General features: G+C 32.5%; 1 protein-coding gene and 1 pseudogene across 2 annotated transcripts in view; one reads left to right on the top strand and one right to left on the bottom strand.

Moving 5' to 3' along the window:
- Window positions 1-341: 341 nt before the first annotated feature.
- The window catches only part of PLOD2 (procollagen-lysine,2-oxoglutarate 5-dioxygenase 2), a 95,773-nt gene continuing 72,533 nt past the window's right edge, over window positions 342-23,581 (bottom strand). The window contains exons 9-20 of one of the 2 annotated variants that reach the window (XM_021696812.1): window positions 22,372-22,497; window positions 20,633-20,754; window positions 17,204-17,308; window positions 13,071-13,196; window positions 10,715-10,856; window positions 9,501-9,563; window positions 8,395-8,508; window positions 5,522-5,587; window positions 3,485-3,589; window positions 2,195-2,341; window positions 1,960-2,085; window positions 342-1,772 (exon numbers count right to left, since the gene is read on the bottom strand). In XM_021696812.1, the coding sequence (XP_021552487.1) occupies window positions 1,617-1,772; window positions 1,960-2,085; window positions 2,195-2,341; window positions 3,485-3,589; window positions 5,522-5,587; window positions 8,395-8,508; window positions 9,501-9,563; window positions 10,715-10,856; window positions 13,071-13,196; window positions 17,204-17,308; window positions 20,633-20,754; window positions 22,372-22,497 (1,398 nt within the window). In that variant the 3' untranslated portion in view covers window positions 342-1,616. The remainder of the gene's footprint in view (window positions 1,773-1,959; window positions 2,086-2,194; window positions 2,342-3,484; window positions 3,590-5,521; window positions 5,588-8,394; window positions 8,509-9,500; window positions 9,564-10,714; window positions 10,857-13,070; window positions 13,197-17,203; window positions 17,309-20,632; window positions 20,755-22,371; window positions 22,498-23,581) is intronic. The other variant, XM_021696813.2, reaches the window with a different exon arrangement.
- Window positions 13,825-14,008, top strand: LOC123326898 (annotated as a pseudogene).

Raw genomic sequence — 23,581 nt, 5'->3', positions numbered from 1 at the left:
ATCCCCCTAATAAATGTGATCTGAAGAGTCAATAAATAAATAAATATACCACTGAATAGATAAATATATATTGAATAAATGTTTGTCTGTATTTCTTCACTTGTAAAATAAATTAGATCAATCTCCAGTCATTATGAGATTGAAGATAATACAATGCAATTCATAATTCAGTAAGTAGAGTTTTCATTAAGTTATAATATCATCAGTAAATATACCAATCAAAATGAAAAAAATCATAGCCTATTACATCCAGATATTGCTTTTGGATACTCCATCATACATTCTCTTCTAAAGAAGTAATAAAGTAATAAAAAAGTAATAAAGAGGCCAACAGAAACTTATTTTAATTATTTTATTTTTCATAATTTTCTAACACATGGTGTTAGAAAAGTGAATTTTGGCACCATGACTTACAACTTTATTTCAAGTTTAACCTTTAAATTAAAAACAGTAGCTATAATAAGTATATTTAAACCTCACTCAGAGAAATGGTGAAAAATCAAGTCACAAATTTTTTGTGCTGGGGAATTTTTTAAAAATGGGATTAAGAAAAGGTAACAAAAAGAGTAGGAAGGATAAAATGGAGACTATGCTGGAAAGACAAAAAGGTAAATAACCTTCTCTAAAAAAGAATAAGGAAGGAGACAAAGGGCAAAGAGAAGAAGAAAGGCTCACCAACTTTATTTTCCTGATATAAAATTCAAGTACTTAACCAAGTTTTTTAAAAATCATAAAATGCTACTACTAATCTCATGAAATTTTCTTTTTCCTCATTATTTTCTAGAATTAAAATCAAAAGCCTGTTTTGACTCAAGGACACTTGCTGATCTTAAGTTGATATATCAATTGATATACTTCACAAAATGGAAAGGCTTGAAAACTTTCCTAAATCTAATACCTACTCAATATAGTCCACCTTGGAAAATTAATCTGAAGGAATATAGGGTTTGATTTCTAATACAAATGTAACAAAACAAAATCTGTCTAACAATCTAAACAAAAATGTTTTCAACTGGCTCTAAACCTCAGTTGTATTCTGTACTAAGTTTCTTGAGGAAAAACATTGTGTAATATTTACTGTTCTTTGTATTCCTTCAGTAACTACTATAAAAGGTACCTGTATAGGTCATAAAAAAAAGTACTTACACAATTAGTTGCATACAAATTTAGTTACAACTCCAGTTTTCCAATGTTTCAAAAATTGTCAATTTTCACTTATATTCATTTTGTTTACATGTTAATAAATAAAATTCTTCCCATGCTTTTTTAATAAAATATTATTAGTCTCTTGTCACTTGTACATTTATAGCTGAATATTTTATCAATTGAAACACAAATTCAGAAAACTGTCATTATTCTCAGAGAAAATAAGGCATAGAAATAAATATTTGCTTTTACTTTTTCTTTCTTTTCTTCTTCAATCTGTGTTTTAAGGCTCAGAGCAGACATTAAGAAGTATCAAACAATTTTTTACAAAAAGTTTTTCAAATGTTTGGCCCAAAGTGAAGTTGTTCTGTTGAAGTTATTTAAATATTCCTCTCATCTTCTCAAGCACAACTTCAAAGACATGTTCGTCCGTTCCAAAAGAAGATTCAATTCAATGAAAAGTAAATAACTTAGGGGTCTATAAATGACACTGCAATGTATCTCGTTCCATTTTTAACAGGAAGTCCTTCATGCAAATGTGTGAGTCTCCCTGGATGCATGAAGCTCCAGCCTTTTCTGGGTGATTCAATAGAGCAATTGTACCTTAGAAATTTGCATCCGCCTCCCTAAAAGAGATGGAACAAATGAATTTATCAGCTTATTATGTTTAATTTTTAATCAGTGGGAAAATTCAAATTATGTCATCTAACCAGAATCTTAAAAAAAAAGGCAAATCTAAAAAAATCTTAAAAAATTAAAAATCGTAATGACATATTTCTTTTGCAGGGTGTGAAAAATCAAAGCCATAATTACCTGAAAATCTTCTCCCACGTTATTGAGTGCAATGTTGATGGTAAATGTAGAAGCGTCATGATGAGGGCGAAGAGAGCGCTGTCTTTCAGGGGAGTATTTTACTACAAAATTCAATAGAGCAAACCCCTAAAAACGCAAAGTACACCAATGGATTTGCTTATCAATAAAAATGTAAAATAGCACATTTGTGTAAAAACTAGTAGGAGGTGGACAGGGGGAATGGGAGGATAACTACCTTCGTATAATAACCTGCAAAGACCTTCAGTGTAACAGGTGCAATAAACTCCCGGATAAAATGAAGCCATACATTCTCCAGATCAATTTGCTTCATGTGGATATCATCAGTTGGGACATTTTCATAACCACCAGATATACGGCTATCCTAGAAACAGCATTAATGATGTCATAAAGTGTGGTCCACATGCAATTCACATTTATATTACGTTGGAATTTTTTTCAACCACAAGATCATAATAGACAATAAAAATAACCGTTGTTCAATCATGGTGTACCATCTGCTTTAATTGCAAAACTCAAAATAACTTAGATAACATGCATCAAGGATGCAGCAAAGTATCAGACTCTTTTCTTACTTATTTAATATATATGTGAGGTCTCTATAAAGTAAATAAAACGTATTTCCAAAGCCCCCCCATGCCTCCTAAAAAATTGGTGTTTTACAGTAACCCTCCAGGCAGTCTTAGCTACTTGACGGACAAAGATTCTGCTTGTCTGCCCTTTGGCAGTTTACCAGCCCTTTACCACTGAAAACAAGCTTTCCCTGCTATGTTCCCCACTTGAAATTTACGATACCCAAAGTCCTTCCATGATTGCTTTTTATGATCCTACAACCTGCTGACTTCAAGTTCTTCCTCATACTTTGAACTTCTGTCTCTCTGGTCAGCTAACTAGCTGGGGTATGAAATTGAGCAGAGACAGTAATATTCCAGAGTATTCCCCTAAGAGCAGGCATCTGTGGATTCTCCAAGGAAAAGAAACACATTGAACCACCAACAGCAATACTTCCTGCCAAGTCTTTGACACTGAATATAAATGCAAAACTGAATTACACCAATGGCATTCAAACAGATTTCTTCTGCCAATGTTTACACACACACACACACACACACACACACACACACACACACAAAGCTTTGGCAGTCAACCAGATAAACTTTGGGTCCTTTCACTATTATAGGTCACTGTGAAAATGCAGAGAATAAAAAGTGGCCCTGGGGAAGACCAATACCACAGAATAAATAGACATATATTACCTTACCATTCCAGCCTGGAGACACTGACTTTAGAAACCATCCAGTGTAATTACACACATAAATGAGAACCTGAGGCCAGATAGATTAAATGCTACCAGAGTACTCCTGACAGCCTTGGCTAGCCCCTGCATTTAGGTTTAGGAGTCAGAGATGCATGACAAAACAGATAATCCCCTTTAATTGTCTAAATATCTACCCCTGCTTCTATCCCACATACACATTATAGTTCCTTGTGTGAAATTACCACTTACATGATGTTTCCCCCCAGACCACTGGCCATAATGCTCCATTTCTTCTACCAATTCATCACAGGCTTTTTCAGAAAAGATGGGAAACCAAAAGACATCAGGACAAGGCTATAAAACAAGGCATCACCATTAAGAGAATAATAGTTTGTATCTTTTAAGTAATAAATGGCATTTCAAAAGTAACAGGATGGGATATTCAATATTCATCTCATTTAGATGCCTTTTTAAGAGGTTTGCCCAATATTACTGACATTACTGTTACAAATAATAGTAGCTTTTCTTTAATGCTAAGACTTTTTTTTCTTTTTTTGCATTTTAACATCTATAAAATCAAGACATATCTTAGACTCACATTTGGCCAGGGGGCCACCATGATGTAGTTGTAATGCTACAGTGTGTGTATACTTGGCAAATTTTCATTCTGCCTCACCTTGTGTGTACGTATACATCTGTGTGTGTGTGCACATACACGCACGCATGTAGCTGGTGTTGCACTTGAGTTGACTTGCCCTTTGAAATGTTTGTAAATAATTTACACTACGATTTGTCATTGACTCTTGGTGGGAATGCAAGCTGGTGCAGCTACTCTGGAAAACAGTATGGAGGTTCCTCAAAAAGTTGAAAATAGAGCTACCCTACGACCCAGCAATTGCACTACTGGGTATTTACCCCAAAGATACAAAAGTAGGGATCCGAAGGGGTACGTGCACCCTGATGTTTATAGCAGCAATGTCCACAATAGCCAAACTGTGGAAAGAGCCAAGATGTCCATCGACAGATGAATGGATAAAGAAGATGTGGTGTATATATACAATGGAATATTATGCAGCCATCAAAAGGAATGAGATCTTGCCATTTGCAACGATGTGGATAGAACTGGAGGGTGTTAGGCTGAGCAAAATAAGTCAATCAGAGAAAGAGATGTATCATATGATCTCACGATATGAGGAATTCTTAATCTCAGGAAACAAACTGAGGGTTGCTGGAGTGGTGGGGGGTGGGAGGGATGGAGTGGCTGGGTGATAGACAATGGGGAGGGTATGTGCTATGGTGAGTGCTGTGATTGTGTGAGACTGTTGAATCTCAGATCTGTACCTCTGAAACAAATAATACATTATATGTTAAAAAAAAAAAAAAAAAGAAGAAGAAGAAGATAGCAGGAAGGGAAAAATGAAGGGGGGGAAATCGGAGGGGGAGACGAACCATGAGAGACTATGGACTCTGAGAAACAAACTGAGGGTTCTAGAGGGGAGGGGGTGGGGAAGATGGGTTAGCCTGGTGATGGGTATTAAAGAGGGCACGTTCTGCATGGAGCACTGGGTGTTATACGCAAACAATGAATCATGGAACACTACATCAAAAACTAATGATGTAATGTATGGTGATTAACATAATAAAATAAAAAAAATGAAAGTTATTATGTATACAGTGCTCTATGACATATGATAACATCTATACCTTGATAAGTCTAAATTAGCTTTTCCAATATGTACAAAATAAAAAATTTCTAAATGACTAGAAAACATTGTGTCTTAGTTTAATTGTCAGTATTCTTATTCTTTCTCACAGTACACAAAAGAACAGCATCTCAGAATCAAAGATGCCTTACATTCTCTGAAATAAGCTATTAGCAACAGTTTGGAACACTAATCTAGAGTTCATTTTTAAAAAAAAAATCTTTGAAAAGAGACTCTTAAAGTTCAATTTCTTTCAAAGATAAACTTACTAAATGAGGCCTACACCAGAGATTTGCCAAAGGTTCCTTATTTTTCATGGTTTGAGATAGTTACAACATTTGGAAGCATGCTAATAAAAAGGGCAAGATCTTAAAATTATTGTTTGAGCCCATGTTCTACATTTTTACAACTATATGACCCTTAAGGCTGTAACATTTGTAATTAAGCCACATGATTTTTACCTAAAAGATGGTTTCTGCACTTTCACAACAACCTCTGCTAAAGCTATATTGCATTACTATTGTTCCCTTCTGGAAAACAAGGCAAAAGTGCTCTACATATCATAGTAATTATTAATACAAACCTGTTCAACTATATTTTCAGTGAAAATCTTTGAATAATCACGGTTTATATACTTCTCCTTCCAGTCCTACCAAAAAAAAAAAAAAAATCGATTGCACAGATTAAAGCAAATACCTTTTTATAAGTAACAGAAAATCCAAAGTATATGCATTTTAGAAATTGCTCAATTTATAAGTGACTATGTGTACTGGACAAAAAAGGAATTTTCAGAAATCACGGTTTATGTTTTTTAAACATAGTCTGATTCTGCATATGCTCACATCACTCTATGAAACATCAAAATTTTATTTATGAAATTTTATACCTCAAGATTTTAAAATTTGAGTAATCTTACAGCAATTAGATTTACATACTGTATTCTATGCATATATACAGGATAGGTAAATATGTGCTTAAACGTTAGTGATAACAAAATCCTATCAATAAATATTAGTAAAAATTAGTAAATTAATAAACTAGCATCTTACTTATATATACTTTAATAGTGAATTATCTAAAATAATTTTGATTTCTTAAAATTATTTCAAAAATTTCTATTCACTTCAGTTTTTAATATGTATCAACAAAATGATCATGGGTTATTAACACTTTCATTTCTTTTAATTACTGAAATTAAGGCATAGAACCATACATTGAGAAATAGCTTCTCTTCATGCTAATTCAGGAACCTGATTCTTCTCTTTGACTAATCTCTGATACATGAACCACATACAAAGATATCTCAATTTTTGTCAACATCAGTTAAAGAATCCTTTTCCTGGGTCAAGTGTTTTATTTAAAAACCACATATTTAGAGGGTATATATGAAAATATGGGGTGATTTAGTATCAAAAAAGATCTCTTCTTAAATGTATTTAGACATATTTAACAAGATTTTAATTTTCTCTTTACAAAGTACAAAGGGAACCAGGAGGGAAGAACTGAGGTATAGACTCAAAATAATTCCAAACAAAATATGTTGCAGAAAACATTTGTCTGAAACACGTCTTTTGAGGTCAGATTTCAGAGAGGCCCTGATAATTTGTATGCTATTCTAGCTTTGCACATCTTTGTTTATGTAGCTCAGATATTTTTGATATGGAAGAACCAAAGTTATCTTCAAATTCTTCAATATATTTCATTTATACATAGTATATAATTATAAGAATCAAATTATTGTATTATCTCATTAATCTCTTCAATAGTGGTTGTTCTCTGATTCCAAAATACGGTGGGAAATTAGAAAAAAATAATCATTCATAACATTTCAGAATCTTTATTTTTTTCCTATGCATCATTATTGATTTTTTGAAGTAAAAGGAAAAAAATCCCTAAGATCTTACAGTAAGGCATTAACTTCTCATTTTAGGCTACCTTTCAAGTATCATTGAACAAACTGTGACTTTACTCATTTCTTAGAAATTCTGATAATGGGACAATCGTCAAATATTTTGCTATGGGACATCCCCCAGGAGGCATTATCGATCAGGCTAATTTACCAAAAATAAAACAAAGCCATGGAAAGAGAAGCAGTTCCTACTTCCTTCTGATGTTTTCATTTCATATTCTCCAAAGATATGAATTCTGACACAAATGTCTACAATTCAGGATATAATTTGGGACATTTTTTCAGGAAATAATATTACCCAAGAAATAAAATAATTCTATTGCTCAAAATAACCAAGAGACTCAGTGCCAAAGTAAAATATGTAATTACATCCTCACCATTTTAAAGAGCCTCTTTTTAATTACACTCCTGTGAAAGATTAAGATATGAAGCTAAGATGAAATGAAAATACTTTTAAAATACAAAAATGTCAAAAGACATTCTTTTTCTATTGAACAGAGTTTTCAGAGACCACTAAATTTACTATTCCTGATGTCAACTACTCCTACAAAATAAAAGACAATTCTGATCAGGTGGATTGAGTCTATGTAATTTAAAACTTTTGCTATTGAAAAGGGGAAAACCATGAACAGTAGCATTATAGAGATGATTAATAGAGTATTTTCCCTTGAATAAATGTTCCAAACTGACTGAAGAAAACAGGCTCCCGTAAAACAAAAAAGGAGTGAATTCCTGTATAATTCAAGTCTTTAAGATACAAAATTTTAGAGTTAGAAGGAGATAATTTCTTCAACTTCAGACTTTCTATATATGCTGAATCCCCTTACTCTATAATCTTCTCTGGCTGTCTTTGGTGTACATTCACAAACTTGTTATAAAAAAATAAATAAAATGATAAAATAAAATGTATTTTCCCAAACTAACTTCTTGAATTCTCTTCTTGAAAATCAAAACATAATATTATATGTGAGCTACTTGTTTTTCTGAAATTACAATTAAAAATTTTATGATGCTTTTGAATATATAAAATAGAAATATTGAGAGAAATCATAGAAACTGATTAATTTCTTTCCCCACTCCTAATATATGTCTTAATTAAAAAAAAATTTCTTGGTCAAGAAATATAATTAATTGTATCTTTTATTTTATTTTTTTAAAGGTTTTATTTATTTGACAGAGAGACAGTGAGAGGGAACACAGCAGGGGGAGTGAGAGAGGGAGAAACAGGCTTCCCGCTGAGCAGGGAGCCCGATGCGGGAATCAATCCCAGGACCCTGGGATCATGACCTGAGCCGAAGGCAGATGCTTAACGACTGAGCCACCCAGGTGCTCCTAATTGTATCTTTTAAAGAATAATATAAATAATAATATTTTAAATTATGTTATTTTTAAAAGACAAAATTAATTATATTTCTTGAGCTGTTTTTTAAACTTTAAAATTTTTAAAGCCTCTTATCACATTTTCATATTATTAACCCAACTGATTTACATCCATTTAGAGTTATAGGAAAAGAAGAAATAAATGAAGTTCAGTATGAAATACCTACCACGGGATTTTCAAAAATCTGCCAGAGGTCATTGTTATAATGGGAAGTATTGTAATTAGCAGTTGATAAAAGTCTTCCAAATTCATGTCTATTAGAAATGTACATAAACACACCCTATGTGCCAAAGAATAACAGTATTAACAATCTTAGAGGAAAATACAAGAAAATAAACTTAACCATAGGAAAAATATATATGAGATATTAATTTCAACTTTTATATCTCATTCCTGAACATGCATTTTTATTTTTCATATAAAACAGGCATGATTTAAAATAAAAGAAAAAAATTTTATTAATTATGAATTCAGACACCACACAAAACTAATTGATAGCACTAACACTCAACTGAAAAAAAGAAGAGGAAGAATGACTGTTTTTGTCCCTTTCTCATTGATCCTAGATGTAGATATCAGGGAAAAAAATTCCTGTTTGAAAGCAGAAATATTTTTGAGACAACAAAGTGCAATGAATTGTACCTGTTTTGGCTTCTTTCCCTTTCAAAGAAAATGTCACATTTTTAAACAAGAATTCAAATGTCAATATTTCATCAGACTATGTTATTCTTTTTATTGTTCTGATGTTTAAAAACTGAACATAGCAATTACTTATTCATTAAAGGCAGCTAAAGAAAACCGGTCTCATTTCCTTGCCCCAAACCAAATAAATGTGGCAAACACCACTATGGTAAGTTTGTTTCTTTTTGTACCTGTTTTAATGGTAAAAGGGTTAGTTATTAATAAAAAAAAAAATAATAATGAAGAGTACCCCAATCTCATTTTAGTCAAGACGTACTTTATACTTACTCCTACTTTTTCTCTCCCTTAAAAAAAACAAAACCAGAAAAACTAGTGAAAGGGATTTGGGTTTAATTTTCTCATTCGTCAACCAAAAAATGTAAATCTGCCCAAAGAACTAAGAGTTGGGTATCACATAATGCCCACCCCCAACACACAAAACATACACACACATATACAATTTAAGAACCAATGAATACCAACATTTTACCGTGCTAAGTGGAAAGAAGACTCTTAAACTTTACTGGTAGGCAATATACCATATCTAGTATTAATTAAATAAAAACAAATAAAAATAAATAAAAATAACACCTTTGGGGGGCTGAGCATTTGGAATGTTTCCGGAGTAGGGGAGTCTTTTTCCCTTTGTAAAGTCTAAAATGAAGAGAAGCATTGGGTAAGTTGACCTGCACACCCACACTCCCTTAGGTATTCTTAGGTAAATAACATTAGCAGCCCTTGATCAAAAGCTGACATTCTGAAATGTCCTTCATAGACAACATGCATAACAAGCAAAGCTTATAGCGCACACAAAGAAACAACTCCAGCCCTTTCTTTCTTTTTTTTTTCGTCAAACATAAATCCAAGCTCATTCCTTAGTAGAATTTTCATTAGACACAAAATTAAGACAAAGGAAAAAATGTGTAAGAGAGGCCATTCCAGGATGCGCTGTTGAGTCAAATTAGCAGAACATGAGCACAAATTACAATCACAAGTACTGAAGATACTCAATATAACAATGCACATAGGTTTGTGGGAAAAACAAACATAGTCAAACAATACATGCCTTATTAAACTAGAAAAAAATACTTGCCAACTTTTCTGATTTTTCCCAAATCACATTTGCTTATATGAATTTGAGTAAAATAATCCAATCATTTCTAAAATAGAAAACTATATAAACATGTTTTAAAACATTCACACATTTTGAAAAACAAACTATTTTCTACAATCATTGAAGTTTTATAATGAAAGTACATTTGTAGAATAGCAATATATCATTACTTTTCACACAGATGAAATATACTACATATCACAATCCCTCTCTCAGTTTAGTGATAAGGAACTGCTTTGAGGAGTGTGCAGTTTATAATGATAAAGAGAATAATGGGCATTGATTTCAGAACAAAAGTGTGTTCTTCTTAAATGTGTAAATGATTATTTCACCCAGGCTTTATCTAATTAATTTTAATTAAGTCAGTTTTCCACTATAAAATTTCAGATGGAAGTGAAGATGAATTCTTAAAAATGCAAAGCTGATTTGTAACAAATCCATGTTTATGATTGAAATCTTTCTGTTGCTTATGCCTAAGCATGGAACCTAACATTTTCCAAACTATTTCTACAGATAAATGTTCACAAATTATTCTCTATAACTGCTCCCAATTTTTCAATATGGAACCAAAAAAATTGGCTAGTACTTACAAATTAGAAAGAAAAGGGGCATCAAAACACAATGACATATCAACTGGTAAAGCAAGCCATTTTATAAAAACATTCAAGCAAGCCATCACTGTAGACCCTACCATTTCTCTAGCATTTCGGCACAGAGCCATATCAGGATCCAATTTATCACGAACAAAATAGTTCCTTTCATTCATCTCTGATCGAAGTGTCTTTCCCTTAATTAAGTACACATTAGCCATGTATGGGACATTCCATATCCCCCTGAAAGTAAAGACAAGACATTCCAAAATACCACAAATAAAAAATATTTAAAGGTTTATTTTTATGTTTTCAAAACAAATACCTTGTATGTTTTTAAATTTTGTATATATAAATCATTGAATCAAATTACATGCAAATGCAAACATATGTAATGATATTTAACACAGTTATACACACATATATGACATTACTTGCTACACACTACATTTTTATGCAATAAATCACTATCTCCCTACATTAACTTCATTTTAGGGTTGATACCTGTTTAGCATTTTGGCTGTAATCCTTCACTTCATTATTAGAGTATAATCTATTGTACAGAAAGAGTTTCCATTTAGGATTAAGCAGTTTGATAGCAAAAATAATTACAAACAACCACACTGGCTCCCCAGAGCACTTAGCTATACTCAGTGACTTCCCATTGCGAGCCTGAAATCAGCCACTGCAGAAGCATTTACACCGCAGAAACCGGCAAACACTACAAATCAGGGCATCCCTCAACCCCCAGATCCAGTTGTTAGACCTTTACCAGCACACCACTGAGTACAGCCTAAAATTCTCCTAAAATATATCCTCTTGAAATTCACTAAGCCATCTCAAATTTCTTGAGAAAGAGAAGATATGAAGAAATAGAGCTAGAAGTACGTGAGCGTTGGGAGATACTTTATTTTGCCCTTCATTCTTCCCCACATTTGTCTTTTCACTCTGAACATGACTCATTTCCTAAGAATAGTGAGTAAGGTTTCACCTGAAGGCAAATGCCTATTGCTTTTAGAGAAAGAAAGGAAAGATTTTGACCAAGGAAATGAAGTTAGACGTTAAAAGGAATATGATTTCATTTTGTTTTGCTAGATGAACCTCAAGGGAAACAGCCATAAAAGATAATACAGTGTATCATCTGAATTCAGAAACTTGTCACTGGCAGAGTATGCAGTTTTGAAGAAAGACACACACACACACACACACACACACACACACACCCATGTGCATGTGTGTCATAAGATGTCATTCCTTCATGTAGCTTTTGGACATGAAGTGCATTTTTGTATTAACTAGATCAAAAACCTCTCCCATATTCTTTTCCTTTATACTTTAAACAACAGTGACAGGAGGCTGTACAAAATATCATCAGTGCCTAAAGCAACTTAAATGAAACATTAATTCTATATTCTACTTCTGTGAACCCTTATTTCTGTTATACCCACAGACAATATCAGGCATTTGGTCTATACAAATCATCCTAGAGATAGTAAAATACTTTGAAACAACAGAATGTGATCTGAACAGTGTTTTCTCAGCTATCATGCTTCTTAATTGCAGCTAACAAAAGCTTTAATCATATTTATCATTCAAATTTACTATTACTATTTTCACAAGTAAAACATCTTTTTAATACTCAACTGTTCAACAAAAAGTATGTGGGGTTTTTATTCTAAATTTAGGGGCACATATTTTTAGTCATGAAAGAATGTTTTCCCTTTCTAATTGGGCTGATGTATCTGAGAAATTAGGCAAAGGCTTTAATCTATCAGTCACTCTGGTCCATCATCTGTATGAAGAAAAAGGATAACATTCCACTCTATACTACCTTAGCAAAAAAACACTATTTCAATTCTGATTATTTTTTAGTCTAAAAAATGTCAACTGTTGTCTCTGAAATAAATATCAATTCATGCATACACTTTGTAGCAAGTATATTCTTTTTAAACTCTGGAAATGGAAATCAGATATTGGTGAAGAAATTGATCTTTAAAGCAGAATATTAGCTATTTTACATAGAACACTCTTGCAGTAGGAAATGCTAGAAGGTAAATCATTGCCTTTGTTATTGATTTTGTTTGTTCACTTGTAAATTTTAAAAGCTATCAAAACAACTTTCATCCTGGCCACTAAATGAGCTAAACTAAATTCTTTTTCTAAACTTTTAACTAAATAATATTAGTCTTCTGACAACCCTCTCACAGCTACTCCCACCTACCATGTAGTATCTTAGTATTTCCCACAAGTTAAGTTTGTTCCTGTGAAGATTTAGAACCTCAAAGACAGATTTTTGTAATACTATTTTACACTAGTATTTCAGGATCCCAAGTGGTCTCAGGTTGGCAGATTTCCACTAATCATGAAGAAAAGAGGAACAAAAACTCAGGTAATGTTAACAAGACCACATTTTGAGGTTATGGCACTTTACATTAAAAGACTGACCAAGTAACTTACACTCTATTCCCTTGAACAATATCCACATAATCTTCAGATCGAGCATAGTATCCATCAGGACTCAAGGCTCCCCAGAAGTTGGACCATAGCTTTCCATGACGAGTTACGAGAGGAGCAATGATCTTTCTAAAGACAGCGTGAAAGGAAAAACAAATCCAAGTAATTGTTTATTCTTAAATTACCACAGAATTATGTGTTTTGGGCTTAGCATGACACATACAACACTAAAGTTCATTTAATACCCATGTAGTGAGTTCAAAAAAAAAAAGTAAAATAAAAGATAAACAGGAATTTCTTTCCACTTTTTCTTAAATAAGCACACTGCTGCTTTTCAATGATGTTTCTTAAAAAGGCAAAGTAATCGAAAATGCTAATTAAAGTATAAAAATGACTTTTAAAAGTACCTTACTTCTATCCAATTAAGTCAAACTACCTAAATTATTTAATTATTTTAAGTATTTCAGAAATTATACAAAATGAAATCAAATAGTTTCATTGTCATTGAGAAGACATAATAATCCCTGGTGCACCGAAGTATCCAACAAATATTTGACAAATATCTGTTGAATAAAAAAATGAATAAAGATGAACTGAGATATTTGTAAATAGGCCAGTTTTCCTTAAGTTAGGTCCTGAATTACTTTAAAGTATGTTTCCTTTTTTTTTTTTTTTTTACAACTTTTAAAATGGGCTGTGCTATCCCTGGCAACACTGGACATTCTTCTGGCCCTTCAACTATTTAAAAAAAAAAAATAGCTTTGCACAGTGGCAGTATCGTAGCCAATGAGGTTTATCTGAGGTGCGATTATTGCTAATTAAAAAAAAAAAATAGAGGGTAATTGCCATAGCACTCTGTCTGACTACCTACCAGGAAAGTAGTCCCTTTGAGACAAGCACATGTTACAGATTCAAAATATGTCAGATTTTTTCTTAGGAAAATCTAATTTATAATGTGTCAACACTTTCCAAATGAGGTAATTCTGAGGTTCCTCTAGAATTACTTTAAAAATGAAGTGAATTATAGTGGTGTCAATTTTTAAGAAAAGCTCACCCAACTCTTTCATGAGGAAGTTTATGAACCAGGTATTTGCCACAAAAAAACCCCTATTTCACAACACTCCAGTCCTGTGAAGACCAGGTGTGCCCTTTCCCTTACCTACAGAAAAGTGAAACAGTCTATAAATACACATCATTCAAAATAGTGATTTTGGTTTATTTTTCCTGGTTCCTATTAAAAGGAAATGTTAACCAGAAACACTTAAATTGTCCATCAACAGATGAATGGATAAAGAACATGTGGTATATATACACAGTGGAATATTATGCAGCCATCAAAAGGAATGAAATCTTGCCATTTGCAACGACGTGGATGGAACTGGAGGGTGTTATGCTGAGCGAAATAAGTCAATCAGAGAAAGACATGTATCATATGACCTCACTGATATGAGGAATTCTTAATCTCAGGAAACAAACTGAGGGTTGCTGGAGTGGTGGGGGGTGGGAGGGATGGGGTGGCTGGGTGATAGACATGGGGGAGGGTATGTGCTATGGTGAGCGCTGTGAATTGTGTAAGACTGATGAATCATAAACCTGTACCTCTGAAACAATACATTATATGTTAAAAAAAAAAGAAGAAGATAGTAGGAAGTGAAAAATGAAGGGGGGGAAATTGGAGGGGGAGACGAACCATGAGAGACTATGGACTCTGAGAAACAGACTGAGGGTTCTAGAGGGGAGGGGGGTGGGAGAATGGGTTAGCCTGGTGGTGGGTATTGAGGAGGGCACGTACTGAATGGAGCACTGGGTGTTATACGCAAACAATGAATCATGGAACACTACATCAAAAACTAATGATGTAATGTATGGTGATTAACATAACATAATAAAAAAAAGAATACCTACAATATTAGAAATGATACTATAAATTAGAATCTATATATTATGTTAATTTAAGAAATAATTCAATGGTGTTAACTGATAAGATCAAATATATAATAGAAAAAAAAATCTTGTAATTTATAATCCAGCTGCCTTCCATAGAAGGTTAGGCAAAGAAATGGAAATCAAAATCCATCTTCGGTGTGCCTCAATGTTTTTGAGTACTGAAATACAGTAAGGCCCCTTATCCATGGTTTCAATTACCCAGGGCCAACCATAGTCCAGAAGCAGATGATTCTTCTGATGAATCATCAGATCAATAGTAGCTTAACATTAAGTCACACTGCCTGTGTCATTCCCCTCACTTCATCTCACGTGGGCATTTTATCATCTCACATCATCACAAGAAGGGTGAGCACAGAACAAAAAGATATTTTGAGAGAGAGAGATCACATCCACATAACTTTTATTACAGCATATTGTTATAACTGTTGTATTTTATTGTTGTTAATCTCTTACTGTGAGCAATTTATAAATTAAGCTTTATCACAGGTCTGTAAGTATAGGAAAAAAACATAGTGTATATAGGGTTTGGGATTATCTGTGGTTTCAGGCATCCCCTGGAGGTCTTGGAACGTATCCCCTGTGGATAAGGGGGACTACTTTATCAGGACAGCAGCTGGGGGATGATGGATTACACTACATTACTGAAGGAGTAAAACCTGGAGTAAGGCAGTAAATAGCAGAGATGGGAAAAGAGGGAAAAGAGAGCTGATGAAATGCTAGAAAGCTACATGCCCTAAGATGTGACCCATCCCTTGTCCCTCTAACCTTCAGTCAAGTCTACTGAATCTCACAAGATTTTTGGTATATGTAAAGTCTTTATGAAAACTACATGCTTGGATACAGAAGCAAGAACTGTATGTATCAGAACTGTAGGTGATCAGTAACAGAAATTTATGGAATTGGAAAAATATCCTGAGTTTTCTAGCCTTTCAAGGGCAATGGGCCCAGATGGCAGTTGAGTTACTTTTGAGGGAATTTTATTTTTTACCAGGTTTAAAACATTAGATTAGTATTAAAGGGGATATATGTTAAATACATAGTATGAATTCATTAAATAGTTCACTGTAAGAATAAGTACCTGCAAAAGTGTCATATAATAAAAACATAAATATTATCTAAAAAATGTACATTCCATAATATTGAATTTAAATCAAATTAAGAGGCAATTAACATTGCAAATTCAAGAAAACATTACTGAATTCCACTAGGTTTTAAGAGTTATAAATTGCAACTCTATCCCTTATCTCTAAGGTAGCCTAACTGCTCCTTGCCTAATGATCAAAAGGTTATTCATGTTTTGAAAAATTACTTGCAATTTATAGATATACAGTGGGGCTGTATACACAGATTAATACTAAGAGGTCTTAGATTTTGAAGTAATAACTGAATTCTCCAATTGGCAAATCATATTACATATAGAGGAGTTTAGTATAGCATAACAGATTTCTCATATATTTTACTCAGCAAAATAAAAACAGCAATTCTAATATTTCACTGCTAACCATACTATTTGCTAAGAGAAATAATTGCATTAATATATGTAAACATACTTAAAAACAATACCTGGCACTTAATAAGCACTCATTAAAGGTGGGCTATTAGTAGGAGGATCAATAAACTACTAGCAGCAATAGGTGTAATATAATAAATAATGACTAATATCATTATAAGCTGGTATAGATGATGTCTTTTTCACACTTCAATTCCACTAAATAAAAATAGGTACTGCCAAGTAATAATTATCAGTTCAGTACTAAATAAAATCACAGATCTCTGAAATTTCTTTCAAATTCTAAGAACTTAGATCTCCGTTCGCAATAACTTTTTAGGTCATAAGTTTTATGAAATTCTACTTTAAAAATATCTACAAAAATTTTAAAATTCCAAATTTTACAGATATATCATAATTTCACCTTGCTTTAAACAGAAAAATAGGCCAAATATAATTGATAAACATTGCATTTGTGATTGTAACTAATATTAAATACTTCTAATTTTCATCATTGTTTTCTATTTGACTCCTTTGAAAGAAAACTAGTAAGAATTGAAAGTTTATAAGGCATAGAAAATAACTTCATGTGAGTTCCCTCAATCCACTAAACATAGATATGTAAGCATAGTGTGTCCACATAGACACAGAAAATGATTATCATTTTAAAAATAAATTGAAAATGAATCTTATGTAGTACCTGTTTTGTTCAATCAAAATTTTTAAGGTCCTTGGATTTGTCAAAACAACATCTGCATCCAGACTAAAATAATAATCACAGTTTTCATCCTGACGGCAAAAATCCCTAACATTGAAAAAGAAATAAGAATTAGATAAAATAAATACTTGCTAGTTGAAAAATGTCAACATAAAGCTTATACATAAAATAAAGTTTCTCTAACATATTCTTCTAATCAATATAGTAAGACAGTCTCCAAAGGGATAAATACTGTCTTAAATTTCAAAATGGTCAGTTTATCAACATAGATATTCACATGGAGATCAACACTAAAAATTTTAGGTCAAGTGAAATACATTTTCAAGCCACTAAGAAGTTTAAGGCATAAGATACCCAGTCAGAATGGCAATTTAGAATTTGGTACTTAGAACTCTCTGAAAGGGAAACATAATTTATCTCAATGTATTTATCAACAACTTTTTTTCACAAATCAAAATGCTTTCTGCACACACACACACACACAGTGCAAAATCTTGCTTATCCAACAACTCAGTTTTAAGTGAATCTTGGAGATACAAGTGTGTAATTCTTTAGGTATTAATACTTTTTAAACTTGATTTGCATGGAATTCTAAGAAATTTACTCCCCTGCTTCTTATCAGGGGTCATCATGGACTATGACATATGTTTTTCTTGGTAGAGTCTGTAGCATTTTCATCAGGAACAATAAGGAATGAACTACTTGTGATACATGAGATGCTTCCAAGTATTATGATTTCTACATCTGGGGCTCTCTCCTTTTGACCTCCCCTCCCTCACTGCTGATCCTAGTTACCACTTTCTGCTATTGTCAGTATGTATCTCTATACCACATTTGTTTCTAAGCAACTGTCATACAGGAAACTTTGCTAAACTTGCACAAAAAATTAGAGAAAAATTTTTTAGTTTTGTAATTATGTATGATGACAGATGGTAACTAAACTTATTTTGTGTATTCAAATATTGAATCATTATGTTGTACATCTAAAGCTATAGGTTATATGTGAATTATACCTCAATTAAATACATAAGATAAAATAAAATAAAAATAAAATAGCCAAAATTATTTTGGAATAAAAACTGAAGGAATTACACTACTTGATTTCAAGATTAATATAAATCCCTGGTAATAAAGTGTTGCATTGATCTAAAATCAATGGAACAGAATAGAGAGTTCACAATCACTCATAAATATTCAGTCAATTGATTTTTGACCAAAGCCAAGTCAATTACATAGGAAAAGAAAAGCCTTAAAATAAAAAGGAGTGTTGAAACAACTGGAATTCCTTTTGCAAAGAATAAAATTTGACCCCCACTTCACTCCAAACACAAAAATGTATTCAGGATGAATTATAGATTGAAACATCTTAAACATAAGTGCTAGGACAATAAAGCTTATAAAAGAAAAATTCCAAGGGATGTTTTCATAACATTGGAATAAGAAAGATTTCTTAAATAGAAAATAAACCCAAAAAGCAAAAAGCATAAAAGAAAAAAAAAAGAAATAGAATTTTATTGGAATTCAAATTTCTTCTTATCAAAAGACATGATTAAAAAAGTAAAAAAAATCGGGGCGCCTGGGTGGCTCAGTTGGTTAAGCGACTGCCTTCGGCTCAGGTCATGATCCCAGGGTCCTGGGATCGAGTCCCACATCGGGCTCCTGGCTCAGCGGGGAGCCTGCTTCTCCCTCTGACTCTCTCCTCTCTCGTGCTGTTTCTCTCTCACTCGCTCTCTAATAAATAAATAAAATCTTTAAAAAAAAAAAAAAAAAAAAAAGTAAAAAAAATCAAGCCACAGAATGGAGCAAATATTCACAAAACATCACACACACACACACAAACACACACACACACACCCCTTGTATACAGATTATATAATGAAATCCTATAAATAAACAAAAAAGATAACCCAATGTAAACAAAAATGCACAAAAGACTTAAACAGATACTCTACAAATGAATACATGCAAATAGCCAATTAATATACAAATAGAGAATTCGTTGTCAGGGAATTAAATTAAAATACAGTAAGATATTTTTGATACCCAATAAAGTAGCTAAAATAAAAAAAAGATGGGCAACATCAACTGTTGACAAATATGGAGCAGCCAGAGGTCTGAACTACCTGCTGTCAGGTGTGTACAATGGTATAACGGTTTGGAGGACTATTTAGCAGTTTCTTATAAAGTTAAACATGCATTTATTCTAACCCTATGCCCTAGTTAGTCTACTCCTGGGTATTTTCCTAAAATATACGGAAGCAAAATATGTACACACATACACCCACATATACACTTCTAATAAGGAGTCTTCTTTAGCAATCTTATTCAAATGGCTCCAAACTGGACATGATCTAATTCTATCAATAAGAAAGTGTAAAATCTATTTGTGGTATATTCACATGACAGAGTATTAGTCAGTCATGAAAGGAATGAACTGCTGATAACTGCATTGACATGAGTGAATGAGAATATGTTGTACTGAGCCAAAGAAGCCAGACACAACAGAGTATATATTAAAAAAAAAAAAAATCGAGAAAATAAGTTCCAAATGTGGATCCAAGGTATTCTCCAATGAATAAATTATGGAACCATTAGTTTTGTCTTTCTGAGGCTTGTTTTCCTGCCTACGCCTTTATTCCCACACCAGGCACTACCCATCACTCTGCACCGTGAGCTTCCACAACACAAGAGAACATCTGAAGAGAAGTCACATGATTTATTTATCTTTTTTCTCAGCAGCTCTTAAGTCACTGCTGGCATATTCAATTAACATTTACTGAAAAATGATTGTTTTTATTATTTCCAGAGTTTTACTAGTAATCTGTCTAAAGTATTAAAGGGGCTAAACAAAGAACCTAAAACTTTCTTCTGAGGGGTATAGTTTTATCTAGACCAGCAGGTGACTAGGAAGTAGGAATACCCTTTATACCCCACAATCTGAAACACACATTTTCACCACACATAATCTTCAGATAGTAAACATTTAGATCACTGCTACATCAGTCATACTATTCATTTGTCTGAGTATCTTTTTTTATTTCTTATTTTAAGTAATCTCTACTCCCAGCGTTAAGGCTCAAATTCATGACCCAGAGATCAAGAGTCACATGCTCTTCTGACTGAGCCAGCCAGGCACCCCTGTCTGAGTATTCTTTTAAATCTTGATCTGCAGTTCAATTAATAGCTTGATTAAATATGTTGACTCTCGACCATCTCTCTCTCTGTATACATGTAAATACACACAAACGTAGATACAGTCTAACAGTAGAGGTGTGCTCATGAGCATACACAGCACACATGCAAACTCACACACAGAGCTGAGACACCCAAGTTCAGGATACTAATCTTGAAGAAAAGTTGTTTTTCTTTAAATTTCTTTAGTAGAAATTACTTAAATTGATTAAAACATACATTCCCATGTTTCTGGCTTCAGCTTGACTTAGATTTTCTTCTGGTCCTACTATTTTTATAGTATTGATTTCATGTTTAGCTTTATCAAAAAATACTTTGATGTCCTTTTCATGATAAACTTCCTGTAACATATTTTAAAAGCAGAACATTAGTGCGAAAATGACTATAGGATAACTGAAGTATTCGTATGTAGGGATGGCATCGTATTCAAAGTTGTGAATTCCACAGTTCCCATATTCCCTCAGTTACAGATGAAATGATAACCTGTATCAGACACTTATCACATGAAGAATCGAAAATAGATACACATCAATATTTTTTAAAATAAAAATAAAACAAAATTCTTCTAACATCTACTCCTGGACAGGTCCTTGCAGAAATATTTAAATCCTGGGTTTAAATTTAAACAAAATGTTTCTGACTTGAAGGAAAAATGGCTTGTGGCCTGAGAATTTCAGACATGTGCTTTAAAATATCCAAAAAAAAATGTCTACTAAACCTAATAGACATTAATCTAAGTTAAAAATATAATCGTATTTTATAAAGTTGAAGCCGGAGACAGAAATGAATGGTCATATATGAAATTGTACTTTTACAAAAAGAAGGTAAAGTTTAAGAAAACTTTATTGATAAATTATGAACATAAGTCATCAAATTAGTATGATTCAACTGTGCTAAAATTTAGATAAGATTATGTGTCTCCAACAGAGCATTTCAGAGCTTTTTGTGTATTGAGTTTCACTAAGTTATTTGAAAGCTTTTCACAGCTTGTTAAAACTAGTTATAGCATAAAAGCTGCACAGAGTTAATTTTATAAAAAAAAAGAGAGAAGACAAAATCCCCTCTCATCAAGGAGGTCCTATGAAAGGAGGAAGACATAAATAAATGACACAATATATAAAAACAAAACACTTCAATGTAAATAAATGTATTATGACACATTTTACAAAGCAAATGCTCAATGATTCACCCTTTTAAACTTATTGTAGCTGTTTTTCTGCAAATTTAAAATATTCTCTGGAAAAGGCAAACGATAAGCTGACGTGTACATTAGGAAGAAAGAACAATATTAAACAAAAAGCATTAGGACAAAAGAGAGAAAATGCATATTTCATAGCTATTGTGTTTTTCTAGAAGATGTTAAGCGTCAATTGTTTTAACAGGAAAGGGACAAGTAAATGGGAAAATATTGAGCAAAAATGTCTAAGTTTAGATTATGTGTGGGAGGTTTGGGGTAGGTTCTGATTATTTTTGGAGGAAATGACAGTATCAAAATCCTTTGGGGAAGAGCATGCCATTGTGTGATTAATCAAAACAATACTGTATCTGGAAGCTATTTTAAGTTCTGATGTCACAGTATTAGCTTAAGCTGCAAACAATTTTAATGACCATTTCCATCAAAGAAGGTACTAGGACTAACCCAAAGGCAAAGGAATATGAGGACCTTTGACATTTCTTCACATATTTATATATTAAGTTGAACCATATGAAAATAGCTGATATTCCACCATTTTGAATCTACAAAATTGTGTTTCATGTGGCTCATTCCAATATTATAATACTAGTTTCCAGACTCTAAAATCCTTAGGTCCTAAATAAACAGGACAGTAATTATCCCCAAAATTCCCCACTGTATTTAGCTCAGTGTGTTATTTTACACATAAACAAATAATAGCAAATAGTTCCAAAGAAGGTCAAAAACAATTTTCACATAAAATATTCATTTCTCAAACACTTACTTTGTTATGAATAAAGAGTTTAAGCGCTTCTTTTGGGTAATCCAGTGTCAACAATATGTCCAGAAATCGAGGCAGGAAAGGGGTTGGTTGTTCAATAAAAACTCCTATTGTTACATTTGGATGGACCTTTGTTTTATGGCAAACATAAAAGCAAATTATTATTAGTGTGGGTATACTCTAAATTCTATTTAAGTCTTAATCAGTACAACATAAAATATATTAGGAATATCATTTATAATCTGCTAAATTTCAATTGCCCCATGGCAATTCTCTAACACTTAAAATACATTCCTATGGTCCCCCTCAAAGTGATTTACCTAAACACATCTCGACATTATGACTTAGGTTTGAAGAGGAAACTCACTATCATATTTATTACATGAATGTAATAAAGGAAATTGCCTACTCTACCATTCAATGCTTCCTTTATGATAGTCTTTAAAGAAATTTCCTTCAGGTCTGAATCTACTTTGTCATCTTCATCTAAGAAGTCAGAATGCTAATTGTTTTTCCCTTTTGGTTTCCATGGCTTGGAAGTTCAACATTTAATTTGTAGCTCAGATAAAGCAATCATGGAGGTCTTGAGCCTTTATTTCTATCCTTGAATATTTCCTTTAATCTCCTTTTATGGATAGTACTTTATTTTGCTCATTATTATATATAAGAAAACTATTTTCTTTCACTAATGTAGTTTATCTTGTTCAATCTATTTCTATAGATTTTTTAAAAATCCTTTTTGGGTATGTTTTACAGGATAGTTTATCTTTCACTAATTGCATGAGAACTTTTTGAAAAATTCATCATATTTGTCAGTCCTTGTGATGAGCAACATTTAGGACAAGGAGTAAAAGGTTCCTGGCCTTAAAAATTTACAAATGGTTGGGGAAGACAGAAACATAAGTAAATGACCATGTAATAGTGTTATTACCAAAACTATAAGAAAGATTTCATTATAATGCCTTTTTAAAACATGTCTTAAAGTCTGAATTTAAAGATTAAAGATTTTTAGAAGTATCATATATGTTAAGTGCTGAATTAGGTACCGCCTCTCCCATCTTTTCATGCATGATGCCTCATATATTTCTGTTATCTGGATCATAACTTAATATCTGTTTACATTGAAGTACAACTTATTTACTGTTTACTTCTTTATCAATTTATTCACTCACTCAAATATTTATTACTGAATAAAAAAATACAAACAACTAAA

Source organism: Neomonachus schauinslandi, chromosome 1 (genome assembly GCF_002201575.2).
Source record: "Neomonachus schauinslandi chromosome 1, ASM220157v2, whole genome shotgun sequence".
Lineage (NCBI taxonomy): Eukaryota > Metazoa > Chordata > Mammalia > Carnivora > Phocidae > Neomonachus > Neomonachus schauinslandi.
This window is presented reverse-complemented; position numbering and strand designations above follow the sequence as displayed.